Source organism: Mytilus edulis, chromosome 8, assembly GCF_963676685.1.
Source record: "Mytilus edulis chromosome 8, xbMytEdul2.2, whole genome shotgun sequence".
Lineage (NCBI taxonomy): Eukaryota > Metazoa > Mollusca > Bivalvia > Mytilida > Mytilidae > Mytilus > Mytilus edulis.
In genome coordinates, this window is record NC_092351.1 from 84,150,887 (window position 1) to 84,163,702 (window position 12,816).

Genomic DNA, 12,816 nt, shown 5'->3' on the forward strand with positions numbered 1-12,816 from the left:
AAAACGTCTGTATAGCTATTTATTTCTTTACCATTTCTGATTTATGTGTCATCTGTTCACCATACTTTAAACGTGTTGTTTTTTTTGGACTAGCATTCAAATGTTATTTCCCCTTTATTCAGATTTCTTGTAGTAAAGGTCCGGAATCATTGTTGCCTTTTGATTTTAAATTTTCGTAATAAATAAGGCCATATTTTAGTGGGAAAATTTGGAATTAGACAAATCTTATCTTACGGTCCTGTAGGATTTCACAATTTCCATAATCAAGAATGTCCAGTATGTCAAAAATAGAATGACGAAGGAAAATCGTGGTTGTAATTTTAGATCGTTTTAACGCTCAATCCGAAATATTCTGTGAATAATAGAATTAACACACGATACCAAATGTTCAATACCAAAAAGTATCAAAGCATGATCCGAAATATAATATAACAAACACTTTTAACACACGAAAAAAAAACCCGTGCCGTCATCAACACTATAAGCATAAGAATCGACATGTATTGTAACCAATACTAGTAACATACGAAACGAGATGTTCTTTTACTTACATAATAAACATGCAATGAAATGTTCTGTAACCACAATAGTAACATACGTCACGAAATGTTATATAACCCACAATCTTAACATACGAATAGAAATGTTCTATAATCAGCACTAGTAGCATACGAAACCAGATGTTTTTTTTTACAATCATCATGAACATACAGACGAAACGTCATGTGGCAATCAATAGTAACATACGAAACGAGATGTTCTTTTACCAATATCATGAACACTCAAACAAAATGTCATGTAACCACAATAGTAGCATACATAACGAAATGTTCTATAACTTACAATATTAACATACAAATAGAAATGTTCTGTAATCAGCACTAGTAATATTCGAATAAAAATGTTCTGTTATCAGCACTAGTAACATACGAAACGAGATTTTCTTTTACCAATATCATGAACATACAAACGAAATATTCTGTGGCAATCACTAGTAGCATACGAAACGAGATGACCTTTTACCAACATAATGAACATACAAACGAGAAGTCCTTTTACCAACATCATGAACATACAAACGAAATGTCCTTGGCAGTACTAGTAACATACGAAACGTGATGATCTTTAACCAACTTTATAAACATACAAACTAAATGTCCTGTGGCCAACACTGCAGTATCACACGAAACGAAATGTTCTTTTTCCAGTATCTTTAACATAAAAACGAAATGCCCTGTGTAACATACGAAACGAGATATCCTTTTACCAATATCATGAACATACACACGAAATATTATATAACCAACACTGGTAACATACGAATCGATTTTTTCTGTAATCAACATTTGTTTTTGAATGGCAGCAAACGTTATTTATGCTTTTAAATTAAGTATCAAAATTTGGATTGAAATACAAAATCCAAACATAAAGGAACCATAATTTAGGATTTATAACTTCAAATCAAATAGTAATAAGCTAAAAACAATTTAGTTGTATTATGTTATATCAAAGATAGTGCAAAGTATCTTGAATAATAATAAATAAAGCATTCTCAAAACTTTTATTAAACCCTCTGTAAACTTATATTACAGAAACATCAACAAGAAATGTATCAACAGCACTGTACCAGTATCTATGTCAGTATATTGTTGGAACAGAAGAGCACGTTAAAACAATCAGAATGATGAACTCTGTCAGAGATGATTACCAAAGCACCAAAAAAGAAAAAATGATAACCAGTGGTAGTTTTGGAGAGGGACTCGAGATGCGAGGAAGTGATATCGATGTCATGTTGGTTAGGAGTGACATTGAGGTCAGTGAAGACACGCCCATTTATTTTAATGCTGCCAAAGTACATTTTACGATGGACATGGAAAATACAAAGTCAGGTTATACTCAGTTACGACTACATCACTATAAATACAAGAAGATCTTTAAATTATGTCATGAGATAGGTAATGATTTCTTCCTTTCAAATCTTTCATTTAAACAAGCATTTTCATCCAAAATGCTTCCGACTATGCACGGACCATCTAATCCGATACAGATGAAAAACTAGACGTTGCATACTGTTTACATAGTAAACTATGGATAACACCAGCAAAACAATGGGTAATACGATCAAATAATTCATGGCCGAAATACGATGTTAAACAGGCAATTGTAAAACACGGGGTTCTCTTTGTACCTGTTGGTGTGAAAGGATCTTCACAAGAAGAATTATAATGGCGCTTATCGTTTTCCGTTGGAGAAAAACTTCTTATGTACTCATTTACACATACACAATTGCAATGTTATGCACTACTGAAAATTATTCTAAAAGACGTTATAGCTTTAGACAGAGAATGTAAAGAATTACTTTGTTCATATTTCATTAAAACGATTTTGTTTTGGATATGCGAGGAATTGCCTCCATCCATATGGAAACCTGAAAACTTGATATTTTGTTTCATGAGATGTTTTAGAAGGATTATATATTGTGTTGAATACACAGTTTGTCCGCATTATTTCATTCCAGAGAATAATTTATTCGGAAATAAGATATTTGGACACGCACAGGAACTACTTTTAAATAAGTTGTATATTTTAAAGAGTTATGATTGGCAATGTATTTTATTTTCATACCAAATCTCCAGTTTCAGTGCATTGTCATGTAATATAAACACAGAGTCAAGTTATTTGCATGTCAACAAAGTTGAACAACTCATACTCTCACAATTATTCTTGATGGACAGTATAGAGTCGGTTTTTGAATTTCTTTTGAAGAAAGGGATACACAAGGAATTGTTCAGCAAAAGTTCAAAAATCAAATACCTGTATACATTCTACGTGTCAAATTATTGTTGCAAATGTGAGAGAATACTACCATTTGATGACCTGTCTGGTAATAAATCTTATTATAGAAAATCCATTACATATATCAATACTCTGTTATTGAACATACGTCATGACACTGTATCAGGATGGTTGATGTTAGCTTCGTTTTACTACAAAATAAAACAATTCAATAAAGCTCTTTACATCGTCCAATATTCTCTTTCGAAATGTGCACAGAAAAAACTTCAAATTCCAATGAATATTTCAGACATACATTATGAACTACTTAGTTTACATTTAAATAGAAGGATGACTATTGTTCAATTTTGGAGATATCTGCTTTTAGATTACGTGATGTTTGCCGGTACCTCTAGGCTAATACCAATTGAACTGGAAATGGAAGTACATTGTGTATTGCCTCCTGTAGTATATGCTCATTTTCTTGGTTTTCTATGCCATTATCATCTACAAAATAGCTGGCAGTACCGAAATTCACTTCGGGATCTACAGTTGACTATACAAGAAAACTCTCTTATACCGGGTGACAATATGAAAAGCAAATGTTACAACATCCTAGGTATCTGTTTTCAATTGTTAGGAGACACAGGATCAGCAAGACAAGCCTTTATGCAATCTGTAGAATTATTTCCAGATGAAAAAAACAACACCGCTTTTCAAAGATTGTCATTAATAGGCTGAATGTAAATATCATTAGGTGAATTTTCACATATGCTTATGAGTCGAATGATTCCCTATATATAATACAATGCATTAAACAATTTTTTTTTTAAATTAATGTATTCTTAGTTACCGTATGTCTATTAATTAACTGGTATTACACATGATTATGAATAATAATAATAGAAAATTAATAATCTATGTTATTGCTGTGTCACATACTGATTGACATTCATAATATACAATAATTACATTATAAAACGTTATTTTGAATGGCTAACAGCAATCTCGCGTACTTTTGAAAATGACATTCATTTCACAATGAAATGAAATGTTCGTGATGACACGAGCTCCAACAATTAACAGTTAATTAAAGAAATACTTGAGAGAAATCGTGCGATCATGATCCTAGCTGAAAAATTATAAGTATTGATTGATTCTTTTTGTATTTGCATAGGGTAGTAAAACACCATAATTAATTGACAAAAATAATCATTCAATTCTTTAATAACATTAAAACATACATAGCACAATCAATACCCAGCAATATATATTTGGCTTATGAGACACATTGCACATAAATATATCCAAAATTAAAAATCAAACGATACTTTGAAATTTTATATAGTTAAAACTAATATATGACACTAAAAAAAAAAGACTATGGTTTAGATATTTAAAATGGTAAGTTTTACTATTAAATACATGTACAAAGACTTTTTTTAAAGAAAATCAAGTTGGTCACGGAAACAAAATATGCTGCTGACCATGCGTCACACGTTAACAATCATATTATCAATCGAATAATTACCAAAAACATGGATTTCCGCCATTTATACAGGAATTTGACATAATAGGCTACTGTCCTCGCAAATGTTGTTTGTTTTAACGAAATTAAATCCGTAAAATTTTATATTTTCTTGAAGAAAGATTTTTTTTTAAACTTTCAATTCACAAGAATGAGTAAAAAAGTGCTTGCCGGACATTCATTTTGACGAATATATTCAACTTTATATTTAAATTGTGAGCGAATTTCTTCAAAAGGTTTTATGTAATATGCGTCTGTCTTTGCCGATTGTTTTTACATTAAGATGAAAAAATATTAAATCATAGAGTTTTGAAATGATTATTCCCTAAACTTTATAATCGTAAAAACATATTATGCCAAACAGTTGTATTAGAGAAATTATTTCTGCTATAAGTCAACTTTTCTCAGCAATTTCCGCCATTCAATTTTTATAATTTAACTGTCATATCAGACTTGTGAATAGACTTTTCTCATTTTGTTTTCCTGTGTGACGTGTATGTCAAAACTTGTCTCCCTTATACCAATTTTGCTAAAATATTTACACAAACGTACACACACACACACACGCACGCCCGTTTTATGCAAGTTATGGTACTAAATACTTTTTAAGATTTTTGATAGATTCACTTTAAATCATACATAATAAACGACATAAAAAAGCTACACTCTGAATGATTATGTCCCAAGCCTGGAACCTGTCATTCAGTGGTAACCATTTGTTGCTGTTTATCATATTTTAATTAAACTGTAATAATTTATTAAAAAAACAGCTATCTTAACTGAAGAGTGATGCGTGATGTTAGGATTTTGTTTGCTTCCTAAAAAAAACACATTCTCCTGCTGATTGGAACCGTTTTATTCAACAATAAATGATAAGCACAGTTTGAAATTTGTTTGTTTACTTCAATTTAAGGATATAATCGTATTGTTCCTGTGCAGGCCTATTTGATAAACATTGGCGTCAACTTGTGAAAGGTAGAAGTGTAACATTTGTAATCCTGAAAAGTGATCATACCCATAACAATGTAAACTTAGTCGGGAGGGTTATTAAAAATTACGTATATTTGTCATATGATAGTCGTTGAAAAAAGTAAAATCACAAAAATACTTTACTTCGGGGGAAAATTCAAACGGAAAGTCCCTAATCGAATGGCAAGATGAAAAACCATCAAAAGAATAGACAACTGTCATATTCCTGACTTGGTACATGCATTTTCTGATGCAGAAAATGGCGGATTAAACCTGGTTTTATAGTTAGCTAAACCTCTCACTTGTTTGGCAGTTGCATAAAATTTCATTTATTGCAATACTCATAGAAAAAGACCCTACCTAAAATAAAACTGAACGAATAACAATGAGATGAAGAACAACGATCAAGAGTTGTTGAAATATTTTTTTAAACTATGTTGAAAAAATTGTTCTAGAGTTTACAAATACCAAAATTAAAATACTTCAGACTTTCTGTTTATTGTACTCATTTGTGTAGAGGTTCCATTCTCTGTTTTTCATTTATAACTTATACAACTTACACAAAAACAATCATTCTAATTATACATATATTTAATTACACCAACTTGTATTTACATGGCTAAAATATGCATTTTTACTGAGTGGCATTACTTTGGCTACAGAGTATTCTATAATATTTTGTTGAGGCGCCAAGGTGACTACCGATTACCTATACACAATGGCTATCAGCTGACCTATATTGACATAGTGTCATAAAACCCCTGGTAGTTAAACACGGTTATACCACCACCTACCATGGAGAGTGACCAGGGAAAACACTCGTATTACCAATGCACCAGTTATTAGTGACCCGATTGTTGGTAGATGTAGGCCTCCCTTCTATAAGATGAGGTGGAGGAGGTCCCAGAGTTATCCATCTGTAGACCACACCGTTACCACTAACCAAATTTTCCAAACCTGCAAACAGAGCAAGGGCCGGGTGAAATAATACCCCAATCACTACCACTGAACTTCCCTCATTCAAAATTGACTCTGATAGAAGAAGAAAATTAATTTCTTTAAAATGTCTTGTTTTCTTCCGAATTAATAAAATTGGGAATTAGTATAAACTTAAATTCATTATGGTTGCTTGAATCACAATGGTCCATATGTTAATAAAGTGCTTAATAAAGGAAATGTCCAAATAAAAAAAACGTAAGTTTACTCCAAACTATCCTGTATTGGTCCAATACCATGGAGGAACTGCTTGGATACTGGTAACATAACATTGCAAACTATTGCCTGCAAATATAAAACAAAAACAGCCGCAAATATTCTCATTTTGAAGGTTGGGCGGGTTTTAAATAATTGAACTATTTTCTGCAGCACCTGCTTTGTTGTCGACAGCATATTAACAAGTGCCCGATACGGGAATTCAAAAATTCAGATTCCACCTGAGAGCGCCATCTATGGCTATGCAAAATATGGCAATGAGCTAAAGGCTTGCAACACCCACACATCCACACAAATATTTCATTGAATTAAACCAGATTATTGAAAATATTAAAAAGTAAAATCACAAAAATACTGAACTTAGAGGAAGATCAATTGGGAAAGTCCATAATCACATGGCAAAATCAAATAACAAAACGCATCAAAAACGAATGGACAAAAACTGTCATATTCCTGACTTGGTACAGGCATTTTCAAATGTAGAAAATGGTGGATTAAACCTGGTTCTATAGCGCTAACCCTCTCACTTTAATGACAGTCTCATCAATTTCGATAATCTCTATTATATATGTGTGAACAAAACAAACAGACATAATAGGTAAAAATGTCAAAAATAGGGGTACAGCAGTCAACATTGTGTCACTTATCACTATAAAAACAAACAAATAATTATGTAAACAAACATTTTACCAAGGCACAATAACAATGACGGGATGTATAAGTACAGAGCCACGTGATATGTAACAAAGAAACACAAAAAGGCATATAGGCAAAGCATATAAGCAAAAATGAAAGACAAGAATACAAAAATTATCATAGAACTATAATACATTGACGGGATGTATAAGTACAGAGCCACGTCATATGTAAAAAGATAACATAAAAAGGCATATATACAAAGCATATTAGCAAACGTTAAAGAAAAGAATGCAAAAATTACAGAGCAACGTAAAATGGATACCAGCAAAAACAGATCTAGACAAACAGTGAAAGTAATATTCATCACGAAAAATATGCACACATTGAAATACAAAGATGTCAGAAAAACTGCGCTATATTAACTGTGGACGATTTCATCAAGAAAGGAAGAATGTCATTACAAAGCTTGGGGAAAATGATTGGATTTATTTACGTTTTTTTTTTGTAATATCTTTTATAAAATTAAACGTTTAATAATATAATATGAAGACTAAGTACACGTTTGAAATTAAATTAATTAATGCACTATGGAAGTATTAAGCAAGAAAAACGTTAATTGTGATATAAGACGCCAATGGGAACTTGCAATTCACACCAGATGATACATCGTGAAATCTAAATAGGAAATACAGAACATTACCCGTTTTTTGGTGGGTTTTGTGTTGCGAAAGTTTTATATTGATATTAATTTTTTCGCGGACTTTTATGTTTCGTACCTATACTGCTATCTGTTTGTATGGTTTTAATTGTGATATAACGTCACCTTATGAGACTTAAATTTATCATATTTTATTGAAATCTGTACATTTGTTAGTTTAAAACATCAAGTACCGGTACCTTATCCCGGCCTCGTTAACATTAGTAAATATCATATTTATACAGTTGTTAGTATTTGTTAGTATTATACATTCAATTTTCAATATTTGGAAAAAAATAAAAAAATATACCATGTCAGTAATTTCAAAAAGAAAGAAGTTTACTATTAAGATTTTCAAACATAATTATCTGTATAACAAATGCACAGGTTTAGAAAAAATATATATATATATATTGTTTTTTGTATTAAATTTCTTTTTTTCTTATTTGCACATAAACATAATAAGTTACACACGTTTGTATGCATAATAGTTATATACACTAAAAAGAAGATATATAATATATTATTTAATAGACACAGCAGTTTTAGTTTGATACATTGCAGATAATGATTTTAAGACAGAGGTTGTTTGGATATGAAATATATACATTATATATTATTTTTTGTTTTTATGATAATAAAGGAGTCCAGGGGTTCCAGCAGTTTTTTGCCCTACTGAGTAATTTTTTTTATAGAATATATTTTTTTCTATTAATAAGTTTTCCTTTAAATAATTTTTAAGTGCTATTATATTGGTTTGTTCCATAGCTAATTTGCTTCTATAAATGTAGAATTTTGTTAACAGAAGTATTATGTTTCTTATATCATTTTTATCGGTTTTTGTTAAGATACCAAATAAAACCAAATCAATATTGAAAGTTAGTTCTATTTCTGTCTTCTCAAATATCCAGGAGTCAAGGTCTTCCCATAATTTTGATATATATGGACAAGTCCAGAATATATGTTCTATTGTTTCGACCCCTCCGCACCCAAAACTACAAACATTTGTATCTTTAATTTTTATTTTAAGGAGAAGTTCATTGGTACCTTATGAGACTTATCGTCGGATTCGTACTTCAATGACAAACAAGGCGGGTGCCACATGTGGAGCAGAATTGTTTACCCTTTCGGAACACCCCTGATTTTCTGTAGGGTTCGTGTTGCTCAATCTTATGTTTTCTTTATTGCGTTATGTGGATTTTGTCATATAAATCTGTTTTTGCCATGATGTTGTCATTTTTGTTTAACTATAAATGTTGAAGGTCCCCTAGGTACTTTTGCCTTTTTGTATCTTCTCTCTATTTATATCATCAAGGAAATGGAAAATATGTATATTAATTAAAAATATACCTATTGTATTTACGTATAGTTTTTTTTTTATTTACTGAAACACATAAACAACTTCTAAATCAAGAAAACGGTTTATGATGAGAAGAATTATATAAATGCAACCTTTGTATATGTATCAATAAATAAGTAAAACGAACTTTCAGAGTTCAAGTGGTTTCTTGAGTAATGACAAATAGGTAGGGACGTGTGACGTTATATAAGCAAAAAAAAAACCTAACTTTAAACAAACCCAATCTAGGCGAATCGTTATCTGATTCTCTAATTAGATAATAATTAGAAGAAAAAAAATTCTACTTTGGTAAACATTCCAATGATATAACAACATTTACGCTTAGTTTCAAAAATAGAAAGTTCTTCTACTACCGACTCTTCATGTGCATATTTAATATATCTTAAATGTAGTCTTTTGTCATTTATAATCCATAAAGTTTTAAGCAAAATAAAAATATTCTCCAACTAGATGACGTTCACGTCAAATTCAAAATCGATCCCTGTTTTCCCTGATTTATACAGTTACGTTCCCTAGTGGGAAAACAATTAATTTTTTTTGGGTCATTTTCCATTATTTACGGAAGACTAAACTTCTAAATATGCATGTTCATTATTAACTTCAATATTTTCCTACAAGTAATAATACAATGGTTAAAGTAAACGTTTAGTGTTGACCTGACATATATCACATTGGAATGCGTATTTAAGGTATATAATGTATAAGAATCGGTATATTACTAGTACGTCTTAGTTCAAGTTAGATTAACTCCTATTTGCCAGAAAAAAAATATCATCTGAAAATAACTCAAAAGTGACATATGTTCCATTGTCTGTTACTGATAAATTTTATGTATATCTGATATGCTGGATGGTGTTTTGTAAAAGCAATGTCGATTATCCAGACGTGTTCTTCAACACAGAAATCTAATTATTGCAACTCAAAATGAAATCAAAATGCACTTGACTCTATTTAAATTTAGAATATATTTTTCTTTTTTCAATGTTTTTTCCCCCGTTGAATGTGTACAAACACGCTCTTTAACTCTCCGAACTTTACCTGATAACAATAAAGACAACATGATTGATAAAAAGTCCAATAAATTTAAACAAAAAAATAAGAAAGATAAAAATTATTGATCAGCTATGAAGCTGTAGTGAAATGGTCATGTCGCGTCACCAGAGTGGTGACGACATATCAAACTGTTGTGGCATCTACATTGCTGACAAGATGAAGATTGAATTTAATGTTACATTGATTGATCTATGTCCAAGATGCATATTTATTATATGTTTTAATAAAGAAAAACAATTTTATACAAAATACAGACAGCTTGTTAAAGGTAGGTCATTCGGTATTCTAGACTGGAATACAAGGGAAAGAGGCAAAAAAGTTTACTCTACAAAAAGTCACATACACACCCTTTATGTTTGATAGGATTCAATAACCTACAGTGAACGTGGCACTCTCTGTTTTGGTGATTTATTTGGTAACTAGCTTGCTATCAATATCAATATATCAAACATAACTTTAAAAGAAGTATCGTGGTCACTGGTCAATTATTACCACCCTTCATTCTATCCCATATTTAAAGTACTCAACGTTTAGCTTTTAACTTTTATCTTTCTTATTATTTTTTATTATTATTCGCATGCAACTCCTTCGTCTGCATTAAATTCTGTTAAGAATTACAGATTGGAGAAAGGATTTTGGACTCATCACCTATTTTGAAATCAGATGAGCTGTCAATACTTTACATAACTGATTAATGTGTTAACTGTTTGGGCAATTACATAATTACACAATTACACAATTACATGCTTTATAGTTGTATTTTCATAGATAAAATCAACATGAGGAAGTCAATACTTAACAGTACATTTTTTCAATGTGCATACTGTTGAATTATATTGAAATGCTTTGTTTAGTGATGTTTTTTGATATTTTAAGTATAATATAAATGTGTCACGCTCGTCGATTGTAATTATCGTAGTTTGTTTCGTATATAATAATGATTCTATACAAGTATGCATTCGCCAGCTAAGTGCATAAAGTAAATGAACCTACTAACACTAAGGATCTAAAAATACGCGAGGTATGCTATCAGTGATTGATCATAGACCATTCACCGATCCGTGCATTTCCCATAAAAACAATACGCTTACAATTGCAAACACTGTTTTTGTGCAGTTTTATTTTTTGCCATTTAATGAGGGACTTTCCGTTTGGAATTTCTAGGAGTTCGCGATCGGTAATTTTGTTATTATACTTCATGATACTAAACATATGCGTACGAAAATGAAAAGCTATTACAAACGGAGGAAAAATCGTTTAAACAGGATATTTTCTTCCCCCGTTTGCTCTATGAGAAAGAATCGCAAAAGTACCATTGTGTACGGATTGCCTGCTTAGAAATAATGAACTAAGAGAAAATGAACTCGAATCGTAGAGAAATGCTTGCCAAAGTGTCATAATTTGTTTTTATACTCAATCTGTATACTGATTAGGATTTTTGTAGAAAAAAAAGAACTGTCAAAAGCAATACAAAGCATATACCAATTATACACAACTGATCCAATGAAAAGTACACATACACTTTGTGCATGTCGTGATTAAATTGTGTTTTATGTTTTATCAATTTAAATCTTGTGTACTCATGCACAGTTGATACTGCGTCTTATATTTGATTACAATACAAGTTCATTGCTTTTGACAAAAAATATAGTAAAACTGATACTGAAAGCCAACATATAAAGAATTACCGGAATATCATCAGACTGTCAAAATTTCCAGATATTTCGTTAGTTATTCCCTCTTTTGCCATAACAATGAAGAATTAAAATATGAAATGCTAAAAAAGTATGAGACTTCCCCCGTACACGTAAATAGAGACGAATTAAATGAAACAAAACACTATTTACCTTTGTTTACTAATTACTTAAAATCGTATAAAATACTAAGGGGATATATTTTCATTCATCTTTTTAAAGTATGCTTAAGAGGACATCAGTCATATTCATTAGACTTCACGTATGTATAATGTAAATTACTTTTTTGTTATATTTTAAGAAAGTAGGATTCAGCACAATGCCAACGCAACACGTAGATGTCATCTATACTAACTATTCGAAAACCTCGCAAATAGATGTACTTGGGTGATCTTAGGTCCAAAAAAATAAATCAGGAATTTAAAATTGATACTTTAAGCTTTTAGAGTATAAGTTAGGGATAAAAATAAGCTAACATTTTTGATAGGTCATGGAGCTGTTTTTCGCGATATTTGATTTATAGTAGTAATCAAAGGTACCATGCTTATAATGTAATATGCAAGACGCGCATTTCGTCTTCATGAACATAACTGAAAAAGTCTTACTCAGACTTTAACCTAATAGTTACATTGGTATTTGTCTCAAATCAAACGAAAAAAATGCAGAAGTTGCTTAAATGTTTTTTTTGACCTATTATGAGCTATTAAGTCTTATATGAAAAGTTAAATGGGTGTTATGCGGGAAACTATTTTACTTTGTATCGTATAGAAAATCTGACACAGATTAAAAAATCTCATCTAAGTACATCCTTGAGTCTATACATTTTGTTTTAGCATGAAAGCAGTTCTATAGAATGCATAACTGTCTTGGTCATTAATTGGGAAACAAC

The 12,816-nt window shown here is 30.8% G+C and overlaps 1 protein-coding gene across 1 annotated transcript; it reads left to right on the forward strand.

Moving 5' to 3' along the window:
- The first annotated feature begins 1,594 nt into the window (after nt 1-1,594).
- LOC139487155 (uncharacterized) lies at nt 1,595-3,630 on the forward strand. Its single transcript, XM_071272132.1, has one exon. It carries the CDS (start codon nt 2,263-2,265, stop codon nt 3,514-3,516), a length of 1,254 nt encoding a protein of 417 aa, XP_071128233.1. The 5' UTR covers nt 1,595-2,262; the 3' UTR covers nt 3,517-3,630.
- Nucleotides 3,631-12,816: the final 9,186 nt, after the last annotated feature.

Coding starts and splice junctions, on each gene's coding strand:
- LOC139487155 (XM_071272132.1), top strand. CDS start 2,263: ATGTACTCATTTACACATACACAATTGCAATGTTATGCACTACTGAAA.